At 42.7% G+C, this 26,383-nt stretch overlaps 1 protein-coding gene across 2 annotated transcripts in view; it reads right to left on the reverse strand.

Moving 5' to 3' along the window:
- Positions 1-26,383, reverse strand: part of STAT4 (signal transducer and activator of transcription 4) — a 70,722-nt gene that overhangs the window by 15,427 nt on the left and 28,912 nt on the right. For both annotated transcript variants that reach the window (XM_084892126.1, XM_084892125.1), the window contains 11 exons: positions 15,764-15,862; positions 14,609-14,701; positions 13,458-13,536; positions 12,179-12,264; positions 11,534-11,685; positions 11,114-11,272; positions 10,282-10,374; positions 6,479-6,538; positions 5,697-5,714; positions 5,519-5,612; positions 3,199-3,243 (listed from right to left, as the gene is read on the reverse strand). In XM_084892126.1, the coding sequence (XP_084748252.1) occupies positions 3,199-3,243; positions 5,519-5,612; positions 5,697-5,714; positions 6,479-6,538; positions 10,282-10,374; positions 11,114-11,272; positions 11,534-11,685; positions 12,179-12,264; positions 13,458-13,536; positions 14,609-14,701; positions 15,764-15,862 (978 nt within the window). The remainder of the gene's footprint in view (positions 1-3,198; positions 3,244-5,518; positions 5,613-5,696; positions 5,715-6,478; positions 6,539-10,281; positions 10,375-11,113; positions 11,273-11,533; positions 11,686-12,178; positions 12,265-13,457; positions 13,537-14,608; positions 14,702-15,763; positions 15,863-26,383) is intronic.

Consider the following 26,383-nt stretch of genomic DNA (forward strand, 5'->3'; position numbering starts at 1 on the left):
AGACAGCCAGAGGAAGCCTTTCTGAGTCCGAGGTCTCATCTCTACCTGATTCTAGCCTTTAGTTTAAATTATACAATTAAACGTTAAGTATGACATGTCATTCATCAAGGGTAATTTCCTCAGATCTCTGAATTATGGCAGCCATCAGGTGTGTGAGAGCCTGTGCCTCCACAGACACTCGGGCTGTCCATTCACTTCGGAAAATGACATCATGCTTTAGGATTACGTCACTGGACTGGGATGTGGGTGGTTAGATGTTTCCTCAGTGATTGAAACTAGAATCTGATATTTACTTTCCATCCCTAATGCAACTGTGAGGCACGGTTAGAACAAAACCCATCAAGGCAGCTGACTGACAATGCACATGACAGGAGAGAAAGTGGCTCCAGCCAAAGGAAGCAACATTAATTCTCAAAGCCCGCATGGCCCTCGCTCACAGTCTCTCTCTCTACCCGTGTGGTCCACACCAGACCCCATTCCGCATCAGCTCCCAGGATTCATTCCTTACAGACTAGGCAACTGTCACAGGTGAGATGTACCATTCATGTCTGTATTGAAGGCCATTCTAACCCATCTGAGATGATGATGGGCTTAAAGAACCACTTTCATGCTACTTCTATGACATTGGATATGATAAAGGGCTCCACTGGGGAAAGCACAAGCGGATGAAAGGCAGGTCCAGATGCCACCGGATTCTTCTTTGTTCCCGCTGCTAGGGCCTCACAGCACCCCCTGAGCTCCTGGGATAGGCTAACAAATGGTTATGGCTCTTGATGTGAAAGGAACCCTCTGCTAAATAAATAGGACTGGGGTAAAGGTGATTTTCATATAAATTTCTGGCCATCCTGTATGATATTGTTGCACATGGAAAACGATATGGAATAGGCCGCAATTACAATGCCTCCATTGCCTTTTGGAGCCTACTGTTATGTATTTTGTGACTCTTCAATTGTTCCCTCAGCACAGAAAGCAATGTTCAAGGCTATGGCTTCTCTTCAATGCACATGGGAGTCATGTTAAAATTCTGTCAACAGGGGGAGCTCAAAGAATAGTGTAAAATAGAACTATTCTGATCTGATAAACTTGAAAACAAAAAAGAAGAAATGAAAGGATTCTGATGTGTACTGTATAATTTTGTTACTATTTGGAAAATAAGAGGAAATACATTCAAATTAATATAAATAGATAGTGTTAATAAGACTGGTTGATTTTTCTATAGTTTTCCGTCTTTAGGGAAACCCCAGGTTTTGTTTTTATACCCATAAGGATGACAATGTATTGAATGTTGAGCTGTTTACATTATTCCCGTTTGATTTAGTTGACCTACTAAGAGTTTAGAAGCATGGTGCTTCATTTATTCAGACTTAGTATTACTCAGGGATGTCAGGTAGCATGAAATGTCAATCACAACTCCCGCCCCAACTCCAGTGAGATGGGCTTTCATTTGTCATGTGCTAATGTTGCAATAAGGAAATGTGGAAAACATTTATGGGTTTCTAGAAGATAGGAAGAATAACTGACTTTTTTGGTTTTCTAGAATATTCTTAAACTCAAAAGCTCTGTTCATGTGACATCTGGGTGTTCGAAGCTCTGGGAGAAGGCTTAGCTCATCTTTGGTAGGGCTACGAGATTTGCCAAATGATCTTTCTGACAAGATTAAGAGACTGGCCCTGACCGGTTTGGCTCAGTCGATAGAGCGTCAGTCTGCAGACTCAAGGGGCCTGGGTTCGATTCCGGTCAAGGGCATATACCTTGGTAGTGGGCACATCCCCAATACGGGGTGTGCAGGAGGCAGCTGATTGATGTTTCTCTTTCATCGATGTTTCTAACTCTCTATCCCTCTCTCTTCCTCTCTGTAAAAAAATCAATAAAATATATTTTTAAAAAAGATTAAGAGACTGAAGCATTCTGGGAAGAAAAAATGTGGAGCATGAAATCTGACGTGATGGATCTGTGTGGTTTAGTGGGTGGGTTAGATGGATTATAGTTGAATGCAGTATTTGTAAGGTGCTTTTTTCTTCCAAATAATGCAAAGAGATGTTGCATGGGAGCTGTGAGGTAGAAAGCCAGGAGACAGGAGCCACACACTGGTCATGCCAGAAGCCAGCCCCGTTGCTGTACAGCTGCCCTTTGTTGATGGCCTTTCATAGCAGCATCTCTGAGCAAAGAGCATCGGGCAGCGCTACCCTGATCTCTGGGAGGGAAAAAGTGCAGCTTTCTACAACTGATCATTTGTCAAGAATTGCATGTGTGGTCACTGCCAGAATGGACTCAGACCCAGGTTCTTTAATCCTAAATCTGTAAGGCACAGGCATTTGCCCCGGTATCTAGGCCAATGACACCGATGGTCTCCAAGACCACTGCCAGCCCAAGATCCGGCCACGCTAGCATTTAATGACTCTGATGTGAGTACTTGGATTGCATCTATTTGTCCTTTTAATCAACTCATTCCATGGAATGCAGACCTTAAGTAGAAGAGCAAGGTCATTGGTACCATGAAATAACACAACTGTTTTTCACCTGTGGTTCTCACATCATCTGCCATGATATTTGAGACTTAGCTCTTATTTGTAGAAAATGAGCAATTTTAAGATACTTTATAATGAAGGAGGAGTGACTAAAGAAAGTATGGCACACCTATAAAATGAAATACAATGCAGTCACGTTAAACCATGTTCTTCAGGAGTGTTTAAGGTTATGAGAAGCTGTTCACCACATGTGGCTAGGTGGAAAAAAAAGCAGGCTATGAAGCAATGTATCTATATGAAATACAAAAAGTCTAGAATGATGTGAACCAAAATGTTAATAGTCATTTTCTTAGGAGGGTATTATTATATGTAATTTCCTCTTTGTTAAAAGAAAATTTCTTATATTGTCTGCAATGATCAACCTTTACATTTGTAATCAGAGAAACATGAATTTGACTTTATATCTATAATAATAAAAGCATAATATTCTAATTAGACCAGACAACCTTCCGGACAAAGATAGGACTGTGAAGGAGAAGCCCGGATCCCAGGTGCCTACCGGCGGCTGGAGGAAGCTGGTGCCAGCAGCCAGGGGAAGGAAGGCCTACTCTTGCACAAATTTTATGCATTGGGCCTCTAGTAAAAATATAAAAGGCAGTTTAAGGGCTTTTAAAAATAAGATGTTATAGAATTATTTCCTAGAAAAACCCTAGAAGAAAACATTTCCTACCTCATTTCCTTTGCTTCCGGCAGTGGACTTCATTTCCTTGGGTTGCTTTGAGAAAGAAAGCAGTGTTTATATGGAGACACGTTATCAGCTACATATCAAGTTGGTTGTATCTACTTTAGTGATTTTCTTGGTCACAATTCTGACAGTCACCCAGATGTCTTCCCACTCATGGAACCCGGCAGCTGCCCAAATATCAGCTCAGAAACTTCCATCGAGCTCAGTGAGGAGGTTGGCATACCACGAAGACTGTGTTTTTCAGCCAATGTTTTTGGAAAGAGGAAGTCATGCTGGATGTGCTCGAATTTATTCAGCATGCCTTTGTACCTGGGAGGGGTTACCTGAGCTAGGCCGCGAGGGTTCCCAGGCCCCGTGCAGCCCAGTCCAGCACAGAGGATTGGGAAATGAAGGATGGGTCACCTGTACCGGAAGTACCTGGTCTAATTAGCGGACAAGGAGACTTCCCGACACAAAAATGTTCACTATATGGATCACTCACTAAAAGACAGCAAACAAATGACATAGTGTGTACAATCTCATCTGGCTTTAAAAATAATGAAAACAAAAATAAGAGTGCAAATAGTGTCACCTCAGAGTGGCGGGATTACAGGTGATTTTTTCATTTAAAAATTTGCTTCTCCAGCCGAAACCGGTTTGGCTCAGTGGTAGAGCGTCAGTCTGCGGACTGAAAGGTCCCAGGTTCGATTCCGGTCAAGGGCATGTACCTTGGTTGCGGGTACATCCCCGGTAGGGGGTGTGCAAGAGGCAACTGGTCGATGTTTCTCTCTCATCGATGTTTCTAGCTCTCTATCTCTCTCCCTTCCTCTCTGTGAAAAATCAATAAAATATATTTTTTTTAAAAATTTGCTTCTCCGATATTCTAACTCGACTTTTATATTAAAAGTGACTAAAGTTATTATGCAAAAATGCATAAATGCTTTGCAACTAGAAGAGCAGTATAAAAACTAAGGTTTGGGCCTTTACTGCTTTACTCATTTATTAGCAAACATTGTCCATTAATACAAATGCCTTGAGGGCCGAAATTAATCCTAAGAGGAAAAAACAAGTGCTAGTTATCAGGATGTATAACACGTGATTCCTCATTTCATTTTATTTAACTGTCTCACATGGTAGGAACTCAGTTAAAAGGAAATGCCCCCTTCAGTCCTGAAGACCTAACAAAAACAAAACTAAGCACAAAAGCCGGCATAAACTTGCTAGGCAGGTACCGTTCTGTTAACGTGAATTTTGTATCATTTAGAAAGTAGGCCTTTTGAGGCTGGCTTGGTGGCCTCCCACATTCAGGGACGATATTTCCTAAACCAGATGAGTGACAAGTTTCTGGCGAGACCAGCCATGGGGCCCTTAGGAATCTAAAAACGATGCAAAGAACGAGAACGAAAAGCACGAAGAGAACTGGAGGTGGAGAGGAAGTGGTGAGCACCAGAAGCAACAGGATGCGGCTGGCCAGGGCTTTCTAGACATGCCAAGGTGAACCCCGCAGCCGTCGTGCCAGGAGCACCCTGCCCCCCAGCTCATCAGCCTCAAGTGAATGTGCCTGCAGCCCGACTTGCTATTCCTGGATGGCATTTAAAAAATGAGCCCAGGAATGGCTGCCCATTACAAGATGGATTACTTTTGTCATTATTACCAAAATTTAGGGACCAAATACTATATACACTGAGTGGCCAGGTTCTTATGATCTCTGAACGCATAATAATCTGGCCACTCAATGTGTGTGTGTGTGTGAGTGTATATATATATATATATATATATATATATACACTCTCTCTCTCTCTCTCTCTCTCTCTCTCTCTCTATATATATATATATATATATATATATATATAGAGAGAGAGAGAGAGAGAGAGAGAGAGAATAGAGACCCAGTGCATGAATTCGTGCATGGGTGGGGTCCAGCCAGCCTGGCCAGGGGAAGGAGACATGGGCGGTTGGCTGGCTTGCCTGCTGGTCGAATTCCTGGTCAAGGGGGCAATTTGCATATTAGCCTTTTATTATATAGGATATACACTGAGTGGCCAGACTATTATGCGTTCAGAGATCATAATAATCTGGCCACTCAGTGTGTATTTAGGTACTACTTCACTGGTAAGAACTCAGACCCGAGTTTAGCTTTGGTGTTCCTTCTACCATTTTTAATTCTTTACTGATAGCATGTTGTTATAGCTGAACACAACTTTTCATCTCACATAAGAAACATGAAGAAACAACATGCACGGGGTTCCAAGGCCCATCAGTAAAGATGTATTTGATTTGAGAGAGAAAAAGAAGCTGTATAAGTTTCCTGGGTACAGGTACTCACCAAATGTCGGAACTCTACCGAGAGGCTCCCGTTGGAAGATTCTTCGATGGACATGGCTTTGACGTGCGTTCCACAGAGCACAAACCTGCGATTACTGGGAAGAAATCTCAGCCATTGACATGGGATCAAGAAAACAGGTTTATGAGAACAACAAAAAGTTCCAAAGTAAAGGGCTTACCTTAGAGTTGAAACATTCCTGTAAATGCAATAAGATTTTTAAAAATAAGCTATGTAATAGGCCTACTAAAACTTTTTATAATACTTGAGAGGATAGTATGTAAACCTTCATTTCCAGTGTTTAGAGCAAAATTTTAATATATATATTTTATTGATTTTCCACAGAGAGGAAGGGAGAGGAATAGATAGCTAGAAACGTCAATGAGAGAGAAACATCGATCAGTTGTCTCCTGCACCCCTCCCCTCCCCCCCCAATGGGGATGTGCCCGCAACCAATGTACATGCTCTTGACTGGAATCAAACCTGGGACCTTTCAGTCCACAGACTGATGCTCTATCCACTGAGCCAAACCGGTTTCGGCTAGAGCAAAATTTTAAAAATAAGCTTTCAGCCCTAGTTGGCTTGGTTCAGTGGATAGAGTGTCAGCCTGCGGACTGAAGGGTCCCAGGTTTGATTCCAGCCAAGGGCACATGCCTGGGTTGCGGGCTCGTTCCCCAGTAGGGGGCGTGCAGGAGGCAGCTAATCAATGATTCTCATCATTGATATCTCTCTCTCTCCTTTTCCCTTCCTCTCTGAAATATATATATATAATATTAATAAGCCTTCATTGGAGTTCTTTTAAATAGTTGTACTTCAAAGTCCAATATTTGAAGTGCATTGAGATGTAATGTAAGGGAAATAAATGTAAACTTTTGATATTATTTTATAAAATAAGAACAGTTTTTTGTTTTTTTTTTAAAGAGTCTTACATTTTCATGTTTCAGAATGAAATTAGATACTTACTTGTCAATTGATGCTTTCACCTTTACCTGGTAATTTAGTTCTGGCAATTTTATTAGTAATCTGGAAAGACACATAAATAAAGAATCAAAGGTAAAAATCACAAGTTCTAAAAGCTTTTTTTTACATTTAGAGATGTAGATATATTTATAGCATATACATATAAATCAAATTACTTCATCTCCGGTTACGTTAGTGTGTTTTAAACATGTCCAACTCCTCTTCAGTTCTCCATGTTACTAATACTGACATCAGCCACTTAATATATTGACAAACACTTGGGAAGTGCTGTAGTTGATGTGTGTTGGATAATATCTTGGCTAGGTCAGAAAAATAGCTATATATTTTGGTTCAAGCCAAAATCTGGGTTAAATGTATAAACATAAGAAAAATCAAAGTCTATTGATATGGCTTCATTTTATTCTTGTACTAGAGGTCCAGTGCATGACATTTGTGCACTGGGGATGGGGTGCAGGGGGTCCTTCAGCCAGGCCTGTGCCCTCTTGTAGTCCGGGACCCCTCAGGGAATGTCTGCCAATGTCTGCCTGCCAACTTAGGCCCGCTCTCCGCATAAGCCCAGCTTCTGGCTGATCAGTGCTCCCCCTGTGGGAGTGCACTGACCACCAGGGAGCAGCTCCTGCATTGAGCGTCTTCCCCCTGGTGGTCAGAGTGCATCATAGTGACTGGTCGTTCCACAGTCTGGTCGATTTGCATATTAGCCTTTCATTATATAGGATTTTAAGAATACATTTTGTAAGCTTACTAAAACTAACTATTTTGATGATAACTATTTTATGGTAAAAATATTGAGAAAGACCAGGCCACTGGTTGAATATGGAAAATTCACACTTCAATGCATTTGTGATCTTTAAACATACTCTAAGTAAGAGCAAAATTGTTCATAATTTAAAAAGACACAAATTCAAGACATATAGGTCAGAATAACTCTTTAATCCCTTAATCTGGCGAGGGCCCATTTTTTCTTTTGCTTTCCCCATCTTCCGAACTGCACCCTCTCTCTGTAGGTTCAGCTCAGTTTCTGAGATAGTCACTCACTTACTCATTCATTTACTTATGCACTCATCCCAGACTTCATCCATTCATTCAACTGAGCTCCTCATACATATTCATTACATGCTCTAGGCACTGGGGTAAAGGGGTAGTGAAGACCGGGAAAGGGAGAGGTGTGGACATGGCTATCCATAATCACATCTATGAAACATAGAGAATGGTTGGCATTAGAGACATGTAATCATAGATACTAAACAGCTCCAACAAAAGATGGGTAGGGTGTCGTGAAGGTCCCTTCAATGTCCTGCAGCAGGCACAGGATTGGGTTAAGGGTTTGGACTAGGATAAGTGTATAGTGCTGGTAGCAAGGGTTGGTATGCTACAAGGCCAGATGGTTTCCCTCTCTGCCTTCCTCTCTACCCATCTTCAGGAAGGGATTGGATTCACGTGATGACTTGAAGGGAATCCCCTGGTACTTCTCCCTTTGGAATAGAAAAATGAAGTGCTGTAGTAGAAAAGGGTTTAAGGGGAAAACTTGAATACTAAGTAAAGGTTCATATTTTCAGACAGTGGGGAACAGAGTACAGAGAAAACAAATGGGGACTCAGAGGTCAAGGAGAAGAGAAGAACAGAACACTCACACCAGAGACTAAAGGTCTTTGTCTCATGCAACCAGTTCAGACAACATGCCAGGTACCTTTCAGGGACCTCTTCCACTCAGAACTCTGTGTCCGCAATCCCTACTCACCTCCCTTTTCGTTCCAAAGAATATCTTAGACTTAACATATCATCTATGGGGGTGTCTCAAGGAAAGGTAGGATGTTCACTGTCCCTTGAATTTTACTTCCCTTTGGTGTTATTGTCTTCTGGGTTACATACAGATGAGAGGATGAAGAATAAACAATTTTTGAAAATTATAAAAATTTTAAAAGGAACCTGTCCTTGGCTTTAGTTCTGAAGTCTTTGCTAGGAACCAATTCCAACATGTCATAATTACAAGAGTTGCATCAAAAGGTTGATGAAACTTAGACTCAACAAGGGCTGAGTCACAAAATGTGATTACCTGTTGGAATGGCTAAACGGCATTTCCCCCAAACCTGATTGCTTGCTGCCAGACAGCTCAGGGCATCTTAATCTGCAGGTTATTGCCTCCGGTTGGCCAAACACCCAAACAGTTGTAGGCTATTCCTCAATCTGACAATACTTCTATAAACCCTACCCTTTGAAACCCTACCCTTTTGAAGTGTATTATCTCCACTTGCCTTAGGATAAATTGCATTAATAAAAAGCACTGGGTCCTGAGTCAAGGGGTAGTCTTTAGCTCCTTTAGCTGAAGCTTCTCTGACCCCCATACCTTTCAAAACTACCTTTTGTCCTTGGACTGCTTCTTAATCATCTACACACAGCTTTCATCCAGATTGCTGAACCCCTTCTTTTTTTTTTTTTTTTTTTTTTTAAATATATTTTATTGATTTTTGTACAGAGAGGAAGGGAGAGAGATAGAGAGTTCGAAACATCAATGAGAGAGAGTCATTGATCAGCTGCCTCTTGCACACCCCCTACTGGGGATATGCCCGCAACCAAGGTACATGCCCTTGACCGGAATCGAACCCGGGGCTCTTCAGTCCCCAAGCCGACGCTCTATCCATTGAGCCAAACCGGTCCCGGCTGAACCCCTTCTTAATGCTGGGACAAAAACCCCGGCAAGTCTTGGTGCAAAACTCACACAAGGAAATGATCAAGAATTGTGTGCAAAATTCACACAAGGAGAATTTTTGAAATGCAAATTAAAGAGAAATGCCTTCCCTGTAAAAATTCAGAGATGATGAATATTAGCTAAACTTACTATGATGATCATTTTGCAATTTCTAAATGTCAAGTCATTATGCCACACACCTTAAACTTATACAGTACTGTATATTAGTTATATCTCAGCAGAACGGAAAAAATAAAATAAAAATGGAGTTCCAACAGTGACATGAGATCAGGGACCCTATTATGGCATCCTATTTCACCTTGGCAGCATTTCCTCTTGTATCAGTCTAGAATTTCAGCTTTCTGGAGGTGAATGGTGACTAGTGATTGAAAACTGTGGGGCTCTGGAGATTGAAGCATGATGCCAAACCTTTGAATGTTGAAAGTCAAACTCATGCCATGAGGGACAACGCTACATTTTGGTTGCTCCTGCTAATGGAAAGAATCAAATGCACCGATAAAGCAACAATAACACACAAGTCATACCCATCAGTAAGTATATACTGAAAAATGTGGCGCTGAGAGTTTTCTCAGAAAATCTAATAGGCTGGTTACTGGGCAACACAGGGGGAGACCGTGCCATGCATTTCCTGAGTAGGACATTTGAAGCTCTCCCTACTCTGTCCTCAGTCTGTCCTCTCCACGCTCTCTTCCTGCTCACAGGCTTAGGCTACAGGCTCAGAAGCCATACTGCCTCAGGCGTCTTCCCTGTGAGCCTGCTCTCCGCTCCTCTGCTCTTCCCTCCAGGGCCCCCCTCAGCGGCCAGGATGCCTTCTCTGATGTCTGCAGTCTTTGCTCACGGCAAGCTTTTCAGCCACTCATTCCACGTGCTCGATGTTGTGATTTCAGGCTGCCGTATGAACACACCCTCATCGTCACACTTTTTACAAGCAGGGCCCTCACCGTCACATGCCTGTGGGTGCTGACCACAGCTCAGCGCTGGAAGAGGCGGAGGAAGGCACCGGGGGAGACATTGGCCTTAATCACACGGTGACTGTGGCTCCATGAACGTAGGAGCTGATAGATCGCACTCTGCCTACCTGAGCTTGACCGTGAACTGAATGAGCGTTTTGAGCACCATCGGCCTCTGGGGGTGGGTTGGCATGCATGGCTGCCGTTCAACCACAAATGAGCTAGAGTCAAAGGAAATAGAGTGTCACTTGAAAACAATGTATATCGACAGGCTACAAACCACAGAGGAACAGGATGCTGTCCTTCCTCCTCTCAGGTCCACGCTTCCCACACCGAGAAGACATTCAAACCCCCAGCAAAGCTCAACTATCTCCAAAGACGTCTCACAAACAATTACCAGGAGCGGGAGATGGCCTGAAGACCATCCCTATGCAATAGCAGTAATTCATCCTTATTGTTAGAATTGAGTCAAAAGTAAAAGCCCTGTCTATTTTTATCCTACTAAACATAACCTAGAAAGTTAATTTCATGCCATTTTTTGAAGTAGATAGTAGGATTTCTGGTACATACTACTATTTTTTTTTTTTTTTTTTTTTGGATGAGCTTATAAACAAAAACATGTTCTCCAGCCTTCATTTCTTAGATGTGCACTTAAGAAATCCTTGAAATCTTTTTTCTCTAAATGTTGACAAATGAACTTCAGGTGGGTGATGTGCTTGATTCATGGAAAATTGACTCAGTTGGTTGTAGTAGGGTGGGGGGGTTGGGGAGGGTGGAGAGAGTAGTGATGAGTAGTGAAGACCAGAAATGTTTCCGGAACTCTGGAGCTTTATTCAACTCACTCTAAGGCTCACTGTCTGGTTCCTACCACCCCTTCCCCTTAGTGCTCACACCCCAGAGGGTGTCCCTGCCAATGGCACAGGACGGAAGCTGCCGGGGGTGTGTGATGATCACGCTTACCTCTTAAACAGGCTGTAGATCAAGAAGGTGACTCTTTCCAGCAGGTGGGACCTCTGCACGGGGATGGGATCCCCTTCATAAGTCACCTTGGAGGACTGCTCCTCCAGCTTCTCCAGCTGCCTTTTGAGTTGGAACAGACTTTCCGCCAACAGTGTGAAGCTATTGACGCAAAGGATAGTCACAGGTAGTTTCCCCACGCCATCTGCTATTGTTTTCTATCTACTATTTTAACTATTAACTATAGGGAAGAACATGTGTAGAATGACGTCTGCTGGTTTTCAACTATAGAGCAGCCCCTGCCAGTCTGCCATCTACCCTGGGTGAGCTGGCACTCTGGCCTGAGGGGCTTTCTCCGGCTGAGTGACGCCGAAGTTGGGTTCATCCTGTGTTTTCTCTAGAAACGGAAGCCAACGGTCTCACCAGTTCTGGAGCTGGTCCAGCCCGCTGTGGAGGGGACCCCCGATGCAGGCCACCTGCTGCCGCCGCTTCCAGTCCTGCAGCTCCTCCGCCAGCATGCTGCTCACCAGCAGGTCCGTTTCGCTGACTATCTGGGTCAGCTTGCTGAGCGCTTCCTAGACACAGAGAAGCTGCTGAGGAGATGCTCAGGAGACACAACTTAAGGCACTCATCACTTCGCCTAGAGAACAATGCGTCTGCCCTCTGCCACCTTCTATCTGCCATTCCCCTGCCTTTGCCAACTATGAAGGTATGACAGTCAAATAAAGTCAGGAGAGCAGAGCCCAGCCCAGGGAACATTCTCTTAATGTCTCAGATACGCGGAGACTGTCATAGAATGTGTGAGTCCTGTGACAAACCTATATAATAAAAGCCTAATATGCAAATTGTCCCCTCGACTGGGAGTTCAACTGCTCGCTATGATGTGCGCTGACCACCAGGGGGCAGCGTGGAACGTGGCAGTGGGTGGCAGTGGAGTTACTGCTGGCCCTGATGGGCCCCGATGAGAGCAGGACTGCAGCGGGATAGGGGGAGCAGGTGAGCGGGCATCGCCAGGCCAAGGAAAAGGAGAAAAATAGCCAACAGGCCAAGCTACAGTTCGTCACTGACCTTCCTCTTGAAGTCGAGGCTGTTGAGCATTTCTTGCAGAGTCAACACCTCCTGACTCACCAGGGCATTGTTCTTGTCACCCTGATCTGCGAAGGAAAAGAGAGCTGAGTTAGAGTCTCTCGGAGACCGAGGTCTCAGTTCTGAAAGCCAAATCGGCTGCCATCTGCCTTCCTCAGAGGCAGGAGCCCAAGGGGGCCATTAGGGAGACGAGCATGGAGGTAAGTCTGTTCCCTTTGCCAGGAAGAATCCATCCCAGCAACGAAAGAGGAGCTCTAGGTTGCAGACCGTGAGAGAAGACCATACTCCTTTTGGGGATGGGCCGAGAGAAGATACAAACGTCTGTATTGTGGATTCCTTATCAGATCCCGCTACGCTGATGATAACTTCACACTTCCCAGTTGGCTGGCATCAGCAGGAAAGGAGGGGGCCTCCCCTTGTGCCCACGATTAAATCATATTTGACTCCTCCTGGTGCCCTACCTTGTACCCAGGAGTTAGGAGAAACTGCCTGATGGAGTTTTGTTTTGTCTCCTTGGCCTCAGGAACTAATACCAAAGACTAAGTCCTTAACTCCCCCTCCCCCTTTTATTTTTACAAAATAGGCTAGATTCACAGCAAAACTAGAAGCGGGAAAGAGTTGCAGATTTTCAAAACATCTTTAACTGAAGAAAAACAAAAAGGTTGTATCCTCCTAAATGGAAAGATTTAGATTACCTCAGTATTTTGCAAATAAATAGATATGTTGTATTTGAACATACAGGACAATGGCTTGAAGGAAGTATACTACCATTTTTACTGTTTATCTGTAGACAGTGGGAATGTGTGCGATTTTTATTTTTTTATAGCACATGCCTATTTTCCAAATTTCCTACAGTGAGTCACATTTGTACTTTAGAACTTTAAAAATTTATATTTTAAAAAACTCACCGAGGATGACATGACTAATTTTCTGGCAACTATTATTACTCTTTTTTTTTATTATTATTATTACTCTTTTTAATTGTGATAATGATGTTTTGCTTCTATAGGAGAAGGTAGTTTTTGGAGCTGCATGCCAGCGTAGAAGTGCCTTCTCACCAGCTTCCTCATTGACTTAGAATTGGTTAGTAGGAAAAAGGAAGAAACGAAAGAAACACTCCTCTGCCGACTCCTCCCTTTAAAAAACACTGTTCACCTAGGGAAGGAGACCTATTTATTCATTCTGTGAGGAGAGGGGAAGCCCTCCCTGGTCATGTGACTTTTACATTCCTGTGTAGAATTACAGACGAAACAAAACTCACCCATCATTTGAATCGTTTTATACCTGTAGTCAAACTCATCTTGCAGGTCTTCTAAATATTTGGTGTCTTGTTCTGTTATCTTTTAAAAAAAGAAAACCACAAACACATACCCGCTCAGTTGTTATAATTAAGCATGTCAATGAAACATCACCACACTTGTATGCATGCATATGACTTGTATGCATGCATGTAGGCCTAACCAGTGGTCACGGACAACAGGAGGGTGGGGGCATGTGTGGGGAGGGGTTTGGAATCGGAATGGGGGGATGAGGACAAATATGTGATCCCTTAATCAATAAAGAAATTAAAATGGTAAAAAGAAAAAAAAAAGGAAATATCACCAGTATTTCAAAATATACCGTTTTGTTCTTCCAGTTTCTGGTAATATCATAGACCAACTGTATAGAACCTACCTCTACAAAGAGCCCATTCCCAGGAAAGCTGAGTAACGCTGGAAGAACCAGGCTGAATTTGCCCATCCATGGTCTCTACCCAATTGGAAACTGCCCTCCTGTGTCTCAATGAGTGCCAAATGGTGCCTCCAATCTCCATTTCCACCCGAGAACGTGCACACTTCCCCCGGTTAGTTCCATACAATCCTGTTCTATGCACCAATGGTCATTTTGCTGGAAGTCTCCTTCCTAATGCGCTGCAGTTTATGACAATTCAGTATACATTTCCCCTCTCTACGTCTTAGAAAAACAAACTTTTGCTTCCTCTCTGTCTCCTGTTTCTCTCTGAGATTTTTCCTTTTCTCTTCTCCATACCTGCTGCTGTTTTTCTGCTCAGACACAGCAGGTATTTCGTGTCAAGACCTGGCTCTTCAGATGCCAGCTCCTGCAGTCACAGCGACCCCGATGTCTGTGGCAATCCCTCCCCCAGGCGAGGAGGCAGAGGTCTGACAAGTGAGCTGACCTACATGCCCGAGGCCACATAGCTCCAGGGATGGAGGTGGTGGGCAGACACAGACGCCAGTAACTGAAGTGAAAAAGCTTTTCCCAGGAAATCTTTCCTAACGTGAACACAGCCTGTGAGAAACTCTGATCTCCCTGGCGACCGCATGGTTCCCGCCTGCATTTATCTGGACCACAGATGCCCTGAGCAGCCCGGTGCTGGGCCACAGCCAGCCAAGCTCGGGCCACCTCACTCACCTGCACGCTGTTCTTAATGGCCGCCACTTTGTGCTCCACGCTCCTCTGTCTTTCTGACACGGAAGAGCTTTGTAAGGCTTTCTCCAGCGGTCCCTGGAAAAGGAACGTCTTGACATGTCAATGGTGTTGACAAAACAAGGTTTCTGATGAATGTGGTCTGTGTAGTATACTTTGAACTCAGGTTTGGATCAATATGGTATGAAATACTCTGTAACCGTTAAAAATCATGCTGTAGAAAAATATTTAATGACATATAAGTAGTGTCATGTTGTTAAAAATACAGAAGACTATGAAACACCATATATTTATGATCTCTATTGCTTATATGTGTATGTATATTTAGAAATATATGGGTATATGTACAGACATGTATACTCAAGTACCTGTGGTTGGAAGAACATTCCCCCTAATGTTATATATGTTAACCATGAATAGTAAAGTTATAGGTTATTTTATAGTTAACATTTTTTTCTTAATTTGCTATAATAGACCTATATTACTTGTGAAATTCTCTAAAATGAATACATGTAATTTAAAAAGTAGTATAGTGAAACTAAATTAAGTTAGACTTTAATTTAGAATTAGACTTAAATTCAGATAAATCTGACAGCATGAGAATTATTTATATACTGAAACAAAGGGAGTTTTCGAAAGAATATGTCAAAATGTGAGCTTTGTTAAACAGAAAGGCTGACCAACTTCTCCAACCGCTGGCCACTCTAACAATCTGATATTAAATGTGTTTGCCGCCTGCACATGCCCAACCAGGGCCAAAGATTGAGCCTGCAACTGAGGTACATGCCTTTGACCAGAATCTAACCTGGGACCCTTCAGGTCGAGGGCAGACGCTCTATCCACTGAGCCAAACCAGCTAGGGTGGTAGTTAACTATATTCTTGAACCAATGTTGTAACACCATGGGCTAGAGCGTGACCAGTAGAGAAAGAAACTAATGTATAGATAACTTGGTGATGATCTCAATCAGAAGCGGAGAGAAGGATCTCACTCGAAGAGAACCCTGGGTCTTGATTACATGTGACCTGAAGGATGGTGGCATCACTGACACAGAGATGAAGCTCGTTCACAAGAAAAGGTTTTTGGTTCAGGAAAATTGAGCCCTGGGAGATAACAAGATCACAGGTTCAGAAAACCTTACCTGAACAGGCATGTTGGCAGCAGCCAATATTCGCCTCTCTTCCCTTAAACAATTTGAAATAACCACAGCTACGTGCATTGGGTTTCCATGAAATTTTCCCTGGAAGAAAGGGAGCAGAGCAACAGAAAAGCTTAAACATGTGCATCATAAAGAAACATTGCTGTTTGCAAATTAAAAAAATGATATCCCAATAAATATGGGAATCACTTAGGATTTGTTCCAACGATTACAAAACCATAGAAACTTACATTGTTAACGTAGACTTGTTTGAGGCATATTGTTCTGTCTTCAAAACTCATGTTACTTTAGGCGCAGGGCAGGTTTTAGGCGGAAGAGTTAGTCATTACGAACCACAGCTACCCACTAGTTAACTATGTGCTTCATGGTCTGCTTAATGCGTGTCTTCTGGTCTCTGTTTGTGCTGGTCGTGTTGGCCAGCTGGGTGTGTTTTGTAAGTTAAAACACTCTACCCCTCCAGGGGAGCGTGTATTACCACGGATGCCTTAGCATCCACCACTTGCCTTACCTCCCAGCCATGCCATGCTCAAATTTAAAACCTGCAGGTGCCTGTATTTTCTTGATTTACAAGTCTAATTTGATCAACACCATCATTTCAGTCACAGCATTAAACTTCGTTATTATTAGACCCTTTCCAAGGTAGGATTAACGCAAGGACAATAAATGTAGACAAATGCATTTACTCTGCCCCCCTCTCTGACGGAGGTGCCAATTACCCCTGAAATGCCCAAAAAATCAATAATAGAAAAAATAAAATAACAATCTACAGAGTGGGGAATTAGCAGTTGATCAAAAGTAGGTTATACAGATGAGTAGACCAAAGGGTCTTTCTAAGAAAGAAATGAGGTTATTGGTTGTAAACGTTTTTATGGCCATGATTTTATTAGATGATGAATGTCCATTAGCACTTCTATTTGTAAAACTATATAATAAAACCCTAATAGGCAAATGGACTAAACGGCAGACTGACCAGTCGCTATGATGCACATTGACCACCAGGGGGCAGGCACTGAACGCAGGAGCTGCCCCCTGGGTGGTCAGTGCGCTCCCACAGGGGGAGCACCGCGCAGCCAGAAGCTGGGCTCAAGGCTGGTGAGCAAAGGGGCTAAGGACCCCTTCGGATGCCCGGATGCCAGGTTAGGCCTGCAGCAAAAGGAAGGAAACAAATTGACAGAAACTCATAAGGTAAATAAATGAAAACAGTTCTATTTACACACAGGGGTACCACATTTCTGAATTTTGCATGCTGACACTTCATATTCCTTCCAGTTAGAATGTTGTTAGTGTTCCTGTTGTTCATTTTCACACTAATGTTTCCATCTGCCTTCAAAGAATCACCATTTCATCCTTATTTTTCTCTCTGCTACAGGAGCTCTTTCTTGTTGATTCTATCTCTCAGCATTTCTCAGTCCCCCGGGGCACACTTTTTCATTTTTCTTTCCTGCTTAACTTTCTGTAACCTTCCTTTCAGAGTCAATTTCTCCCCAGGTCTTACAAGGTTAAATTACTCATTTTCCTCCTTTTCTAAGAATAAACAATCACCAGGCTATTTTTTCACTTTCCTTTGCACTTCTCCTTAGTCCCTCCCTTAATGTATAAGACAAAAACATCTTACGGAAAATTGATCACTACAGAGTCAAAACCAAATTAGCACTTTTTATTTTTGAAAGTTTCAAAGATGTCACCTTTCAGGAGTTACCATATGCATGCATCTCAAAAAAAAAAAAAAAAAAAAAAAGAGCCACAGCACAACTAAGAAACAGAAACCCTGCACGTGTGGCTGGTAGAAGGAGAGAGGGAGAGACGCTGCCTGTGTGTGTCCGTGGTTCTGTGTCCATACCTCTGCTCTGTGGCTTGTCTTGTCCTGTCTCACAGTGCCAAGAAATAGAAGTTTTAAATTTGAATGAAGTCAGATTCTTCCCTTTATGGCCAGTGCTTTATACGATTGAAGATATATTTCCCTAACTTGTAGTCATGGAGGATTTTCCCCCCATTTTATCTTTTTAGTCTTTATACTATTTTTAAAAATATTTTTTATTTATTTGAGAGAGAGATAGAGAAAGAGAAAGAGAGGGAGAGGAAGGGAGGGAGGGAGGAAGAGAGGAAGGGAGAGGAAGATAGGGAGAGAAACATTGATGTGAGAAAGAGTTGCCTCCTGCATGTGCCCTGATCAGGGATCCTTCAACTTGGTTATGTGCTCTGACCGGGCATCGAACGGTTGACCCTTTCGTGGTTGGGTGGGACGACATTCAACCAGCTGAGCAACACTGGCCAGGGCTAAGTCTATATACTTTTGCCCCTGATTTAAATTCCCATGAAGCTGGTTAATAATGAGAGGTCCCTTTCACTTTTTTCTATATGGATATTCAGTTCCAATGATATTTATTGAACACTAGAGGCCTGGTGCACAAAATTCGTGTGTGTGCCTGGCCTGCACCCTCTCCAATCAGGGACCCCTAAAGGGATGTCTAAACCAGCAGTTGGACATCCTTCTCAAAATCTGGGACTGCTGGCTCCCAACTGCTCATCTGCCTGCCTGTCTGATCACCCCCTAACTGCCCTCCTGCCAGCCTGGTTACCCACTAACTGTCCGGAAGTCAGATGTCCAGAAGATGTCTGGTCACCCATGCTAATTAGTATATTACCCTTTTATTAGTATAGATTCTGTGCTTTCGCCACTGCTCTGCTGGGCCAACTCTGTCATATCAAAATGTACGGCTGGGTTTGCTGCTCACACCTGTTTCATCTTATGGTTTGGTCTACCAGCCAACTATCTTAATTACTAGAATTTTATAGTGGGTTTGATGGCAAGTAGAATAGGTTTTGTTTGCATTTCCATACAGATTTTACAATCAGCTTGTCAAGCTACACAAACACACAACCACATTGAGAATTTGAATGGCAGTAAATCTTCAGATGCATTTGGGAGACATGGCATCCTTATAATTGTATTCTAGTTCATTTATTTGGGTTTTCTTTAATGTCTCTCTATGAAGCACTATAATTTTCCACAGTGATCTTACACATTTTTGACAGGTTTCTTTCTATGTAGTTGGTAGTTTTGATAATGAAGTAAATGGTAACTTTTTCCCTAATTGTTTTTTAAAAAAAATGTATCTTTATTGTTGAAAATATTGCAGATCTTCCCTTTTCTTCCTCACTGACACCCTCCACCCCATTCCTTACCCCCTCCCCACCCCCAGCATTCACCACACTGCTGTTTGTGCCCATGTGTTATGCATATATACATGCAAGTTCTTTGATTTTGAATTTGGCAACTTTGCTAAACTCTTATGGATTCTAATAATGTGTCTGTAATATCGATTATCCTAAACATTTATCTGTAGATTCCTTTGGATGTGATTTGCATATACAAATCATAATAAGTATAAGAGTGCATAAATACTGATACAGTTTTTCTTCCTTTTTAATAATATAGTTTCCATCAGAATTTCACCTTCCTCCTAAACACTTATTTAGAAATATGTTGGTTAATTTCCAAACATAGGGATTTTCTATTAATCCCTTTTCTGAAACTAATTTTTCTATAGATTTAAAATTTCTGATCAGAATTGATGTTCTGAATTACTTTAATTATTTCTGTGGCCCAGCATACGGCCCTGTTGTGAATAGATGCTCCCTGTGAGCTTGTGGAGAATGGGAATTCTGCGGGTATTGGGTTGAAGGTCTTATGCAGGGTCATTAACCCAGGTTTGTTAATTCTGTTGTTCAAATTTCTACATCTTCGCTGATTTTTTTTGTCTGATTCATTTAGTCAGTTATTGAAAGAGGCATTCTGAAATGTATTTTGTGAATTTTCTCTGTGTGGTTCTGTCAAAAACATTCTGACTTATTATATATTATTAATGAGTCAAATCTTTCACCGAGCCAAAACCGGTTTGACTCAGTGGATAGAGCGTCGGTCTGCGGACTGAAGGGTCCCAGGTTCGATTCCAGTCAAGGGCATGTACATTGGTTGTAGGCACATCACCAGTGGGGGGTATGCAGGAGGCAGCTGGTCGATGTTTCTCTCTCATCAACGTTTCTAGCTCTCTATCCCTCTTCCTTCCTCTCTGTGGAAAATCAATAAAAAATATATTTAAAAAAAATCTTTCACTGATACAAACTTATAATGCCTTTTGCATGAAGCAAAAAGATCAACTATGACATTATTCTTTGTATCACTTAGACTTTTATTTGGAATAATACTTTTATTTCAACATATAGATATTTAAAATCACATATCAGTATTGTGCATATAAAAGTAAATATACATGAAACTTCACATATTTAGAATCAAAGTTTTCTTTTAAAAATATATTTTTATTGATTTCGGAGAGGAAGGGAGAGAGAGAGAGAGTGATAGAAGCACCAATGAGGAGAGAGAATCATTGATAAGATGCCTCTTGCTCGCCCCACACTGAGGGATCGAACCATGACCTCAACCACTGAACCACACAGGCTGGGCAATATTCTATTTTTTTAATGGCATCAGGCTGCAAGTTCAATGTAGTCTGTTCAAAATCAGCAGGGAGTTTCTGATAAGTGGTTATTGTACCTCTTAGTGATAATCCTGTACAAGACACGAGTTGTTTCCTCCAGCCTTGTATTGTTTTGAGATTTCGTTAATCTATTGTGAGAAATTTGGTAGTTTCTCTTGCCACTGTTGCTTTGTGTACAATATGTAATCCTTTGGCATGAACCGCAGTGATGAAAGATAATATCACTTCTTCTATTGGTGGGCCTCTTTCTTGCTTCTTGCATCCTATAAAGCACTTGATTGTTGCTTTCCAAGAAAATTCGGCATTTAGGGTTACCCATCCAGTGACAAATAATTTGCCGGATATCACATTTATACCCCTGGTTTGTTTCCACTCCATTCTGCACACGTGTCAACTGTTTGCTTCTGCCCTGAATCACAGTGTTCTTCTGACGACACTTTAAACAGCAATTAAACTGCACGTGTGCTGCAGCAACAGTGCACACAATTCAACTGAGGTGACAACGTGAACAGCTATGACTCAGTTTCACATCGCAGGCAATGACAGTGACATTGTGACTGCCACCGGATAACAGCAGCGCAGAAATGCTATTGGTTATAAGATGCAGTTTGATTTCAGAAGGTTAAAACGTGTGTGTGTGTGTGGGGGGGGTACCTTGGCATCAGTGAACACGCTGTTTTAATCTTCCTGCTACTTTATTCCTGCTACTAAATTCCTTGGCTTTCCCTCGAGTTCTTCTAATTTACATTCCCTTTCATCTAACTCCTAAATTTGACTTGTCACTAAAGAGCGGCTAGTTCATTAGCTTCCCCTCTGCCCACAAACGACCCTAGGATCCCAGCCGGAGGTGAAGGACAGAAGACTTGCTTAAAGTAACCTCCTCTACTCAGGGGCACAGACTCCGAGTTTTCACAACTAGACAGCCACTCCTTTGCCTTCTTTCCCCAGGGATCCCCTTTCAAATGGAAACACATGCCCTGGCTGGTGTGGCTCAGGGGATAGAGCAGACTGAAGAGTCCCGGGTTCAATTCCAGTCAAGGGCACATGCCGGGTTGTGGACTCGATCCCCATTAGGGGGCATGCAGGAGGCAGCCGATCCATGATTCTCTTTCACCATGGATGTTTCTATCTCCCTCTCCCTCTCACTTCCTCTCTGAAGTCAATAAAAACATATTTTTAAAAAATGCACACACACGAGGGAGACTTGACGCCACATTTAATTGGTCTCCTGGGCGCTGTGAACGGGCTGCCATGGGCTGTGCTCTGGCTGCAGTGGCCTCGCACCTGCCAGAGGAGAGCGATGGGCCAGGACAGGGAAGTGGGACGGTTCAGGAGAGCCTTAAGGACAGCAACCAAGGCGGGGGGTGGATTCTGAAGAAACATGTACCCCACAGCTGAGCTTGGGCTCCTCCAAAGGCTAACCCTGGAACAAGGACTCTAGTGCGAGAAGTAACTAGTATCCCACCTGATGCAGGAAGTAGCAGGAAGATTAAAACGGCATGTTCAACCGAAACCGGTTTGGCTCAGTGGTAGAGCGTCGGTCTGCAGACTGAAAGGTCCCAGGTTCGATTCCGGTCAAGGGCATGTACATTGGTTGCGGGTACATCCCCGGTAGGGGGTGTGCAAGAGGCAGCTGGTCGATGTTTCTCTCTCATCAACATTTCTAGCTCTCTATCCCTCTATCCTCCTCTCTGTAAAAAATCAATAAAATATATTAAAAAAACAAAAACAAACAAAAAATAACAACAGATGTTCACTGATGCCAAGGTACCTCCCACCTGATGCAAAGTATTAACGGCAGGGAAAGTCGCGGGCAGGGGAGGGAAAGGCCAAGGGTGGCCCTGGGAACTCTTCTGTACTTTCCACTCGGTTTTTCTGTAAACCTAAGGCTGCTCTGAAAATGCAGCCTGTTTCTGAAAGGTGTCTCATGAAAGACACAATCCTGACATATCCTTATGTCACTCCTTTCGCCAGGAATGAACACATTCAAATGAACAGAGATGCCTACCTCTCTTGCTCAGTTCGCAGCTCACCAGAGGCTATTTTTCCATTGATTTTCTGGGAGCGTGGAAGAGAGAGGAAAAGACAGAGAGAAGCATTCATGTGAGAGAAGCACATTGATTGGTTGCCTCCTTTACCAGGGCCTGGGCTGGGGAGGAGCCTGCAACCAAGGCATGTGCCCTTGTCCAGAATCGAACCCGGGACTCTTTGGTCTGCCGGCTGACGCTCTATCCACTGAGCAAAAATGGCTAGGCCAGTGGTCAGCAAACTCATTAGTCAACAGAGCCAAATATCAATAGTATGACTGAAATTTCTTTTGAGAGCCAAAGTTTTTTATTTTTTTATTTTTTTTTATTTTTTTTAATTTATTTTTAATAAATTTTTATTGTTCATATTATTACAAGTGTTCCTTCCCCCCCCCCTTCCCACCCCACCCTCTGCCCTTTCCCCACTCCCCATTGTCCTCATCCATAGGTGCACAGTTTATGTTCAGTCTCTTCCCACATTCCCCTCTCCCCTTTTCCCCAAGAATCATCAGTTCACTCCCCTTCCATACCTCTGATTCTATTATATTCAACAGTTAATATTGTTCATCAGATTTTTTTTTTAATTTCCTTGGTTTTTAGATTCACTTGTTGATAGTTACGTATTTGTTGTTCATAATTTTTATCTTTATTTACTTTCTCTTCTGAAAGAACCCCCTTCAGCAATTCATATAATTCTGGTTTGGTGGTGATGAACTCCTTTAGCTTTTTTTTATTAGTGAAGCTCTTTATCTGACCTTCGATTCTGAGTGATAGCTTTGCTGGGTAGAGTATTTTTGGCTGTAGGTTCTTGCTATTCATCACCCTGAATATTTCTTGCCATTCCCGTCTGGCCTGCATGGTTTCTGTTGAGAAATCAGCTGACAATCGTATAGGTGCTCCTTTATAGGTAACCACCTGCTTAGCTCTTGCTGCTTTTAATATTCTCTCTTTGTCCTTTGCTCTTGGAATCTTAATTATGATTTGTCTTGGTGTGGTCCTCTTTGGATTCCTCTTATTTGGAGTTCTGTGTGCTTCCTGGACTTGTAAGTCCAATTCTTTCCCCAGGTGGGGGAAGTTTTCTGTCACTATTTCTTTCAGTATGTTTTCGATATCTTGCTCTCTCTCATCTTCTGGGACCCCCATGATTCTGATGTTGGATCGTTTGAAGTTGTCCCAGAGGTTTCTTACATTATCTTCAATTTTCTGGATTCTCTTGCCTTCTAGCTTCTGCAGAGGAGTGTCTTCTGGCTCTTTATGTTCCAAATCTTTGACTTGATTCTTGCGATCTTCTATTCTGTTTTTAGGACTCTGTAGAATATTTTTTATTTCAGACAATGTATTCTTTATTTCTTGTTGATCCCTTAGCATTTCTTGTTGATCCCTTTTCATATCCTCATAGGTCTCATTTATTTTATCGGCCTTTTCTAGGAGTCTCTTGAAAAACCCTATAAGTGTGGTTTTGAACTCTATATCCAGTCTCTTTTTGTCCTCCATTTCTTTCGTTTGTGATCTATTTGGTTTAGGCATTTTCGCAGGCAGCTTTCCTGATGGGGCGGGGTTTCAGGGTGGAGCCTACAGCCTTGGCTTCCGTCAGCCCCGCCCTATGCGACTCCTGAGACTCAGGGTCCTTCAGTACTTGTTGCAAGCGCCTCTGAGAGAAAGGTGCCCTCGATTTTCGCCTGCTACCAAACAGTGTAAGCTCTCCCGCAATGGGCCCGAAACTGGGGTTCAGTTCAGTTGGAAGTGGAGTTGGAGGTGGCGTTCAGAGCAGTCTGGAGCCTGTCTCCTTCCCGTCAGGGCAGTCCTACGGCACAGCCGGCCGGCCCTTCTCTGCGCGCTGTGTGCGCGCCTCTGGGACCTCCTTTCGCTGCTTCCCCGAGTACTGCCTTACAGCCCAGCTCCCTCTGGATGAGCCTGGGTCTCCAGGGCCTGGCCTAGAATGGGGGTTCAGAGCAGTTGGGGGCCCAGCACAGTCGGAGTGTTTATCTCCTTCCCGCTAGGGAACGCCAGCCAGGCACTCGGCCTCCCTCCTCTCTGGCTCTGTACTCTCCGCGCGCGCCGCGTGTCTCCGTACCTTGGGCTTTTACAGCTCCTCCGCGCTTCCTTCTGGTTTTCTCCTTGCTTCTCGTTGTAGAATTTCCAGTCAGTTGACTTTCCTGTAGTTCTGGGTAATGTCCATTTTATATTTTAGTTGTATTTTATTGAAATTGTTGCGTGCGGCTGCGGCTAGGTGCCTACCCGAGCAGCCATCTTGGATTCTCCCTGAGAGCCAAAGTTTTTAAACTTAAACTTCTTTTAACTTCACTTCTTCAAAATAGACTTGCCCAGGCCGTGGTATTTTGTGGAAGAGCCACACTCAAGGGGCCAAAGAGCCACATATGGCTCTCAAGCTGCAGTTTGCTGATCACGGGGCTAGGGCACCACAAAGATTTTCTTGATGAGAGAGAAGTGAGATATCCATTCTCGGTGGAGAAAAATGATTCATGTCCCATGTATGTTACTAACACTACATGGATCTCAAAACAAGCTAGCTAAAAATTAGCTACAGGTCTATACAGTTTATGTTAACTTATTTTTAAAATAAATCACTTCTTAAAGGTACCAAGTACTGTGTCTACAAATTCTGAGTGTTCTATGTCTGGGAGGTTTAACTCACCCGAGACCATTGGTCTGTGAAGTACTTGCCATATAAAATCAAGCTAATTGGGCTTGTGATGGTGACTGCGTGACCTTAGGCAAGTCACTTGATAACCTTCATCACTTCAGTTGCCTTGTTAGTTGGTTGAATTGCCTTGTTAGTTTCAATGGACCATAGGGTCATTGTGGACCAGACAACTGAGTAAGAGCTTTGGAACTTGCAGTTTATATAAGTATATGCTGCAAGCATGTCAAACTTGAGGCCTGTGGGGCGCACGCCTCGTCTATTTAGCCCATGTTAGCCTTTGAGTTTGACATGCTTGGATAAGGAGTTTTCTATGTTGCCTGATGGAGAACTTAAAGCTCATAAATGGTAAATCAATAAAAACAGAAGGTAAAAATCTTCCTCCTCATTTCACAGAAGTGACCAAAACAAATTATAAAGCCAACGAAGGTTGAGTTGTGTTTCAGGAAATATATTTACAAGAATATAAAAGAAACTCCAGGAAAAAAAAAAACACAAGATGACGTCTTTGGGGTTTTCAAAGCATTAAACAATGCGGGCTTTCCTGGCATTTTTTAAAATATAATAAAAATACTTAATCAATATTTGAAGAACAAATGGATAAATGCCAGATATACTATAATCACAGCAAATATTACTCTGTACACTTAGAGTCTAATAGTATTTGTTGGCCCTGAATAATTATTATGCGTCTTCTTCTTTTTTTTTTTTTTAAACTGGCATTTCTTTAGGACTAACTCTCACAGGCACACAAATACATTAAAAGCTGCTTTGAATAAAAATTAACCCACACAAGCTAGCAATTAGAAATAATAATGCAGTGTGCTAACATGCCAGAACATAATTCCTATAGTCTCTGGGGGAAAATAATCAATACCATACCTTGGATGCATAGGAAAAGGTCTGGGAGGGATATGTCAAAATATCATGACTGATCACCCTCGGGGGAAAGGGATGCATGGGATGGATATTTACACTTTTACCTCAATTCTTTTAAAAACAATTATGCATGTGTTACTTTTATGATTAAAACTAAACAAGAGAAGAAATTACCAAGTATCAGATCTTTCTCTGATTTACACAGAGTTGTCTTTAAAGATGCTGGTGTTGAAAGATTGACTTCCAGAAGAGAGAAAAAAAGAGTTGGAGCCACGTGAAGTCACATGATAACTACAGTGAAGTCACATGATAGCAAAGTCACATGATAACTACAATGCAATGCTCAGGGGGCAGTCATGGCCTTGGCATGAGAAGAGAAACGAACTGCTCAATTAACCATGACGGGAAGGGAACAAAGTAAATGCTTGCCAACTCCACTTATCCTCTATGCTTGGACATAACCTGCATGTACTGAACTCCTCTGCTGTGCAGGGTGCCTCATAAGCTTTGTGTTAAAACTGGCAACAGCCTC

The sequence above is a fragment of the Pipistrellus hanaki genome (assembly GCF_964339955.1).
Source record: "Pipistrellus hanaki genome assembly, chromosome: 8".
NCBI classification, from domain to species: Eukaryota; Metazoa; Chordata; class Mammalia; order Chiroptera; family Vespertilionidae; genus Pipistrellus; species Pipistrellus hanaki.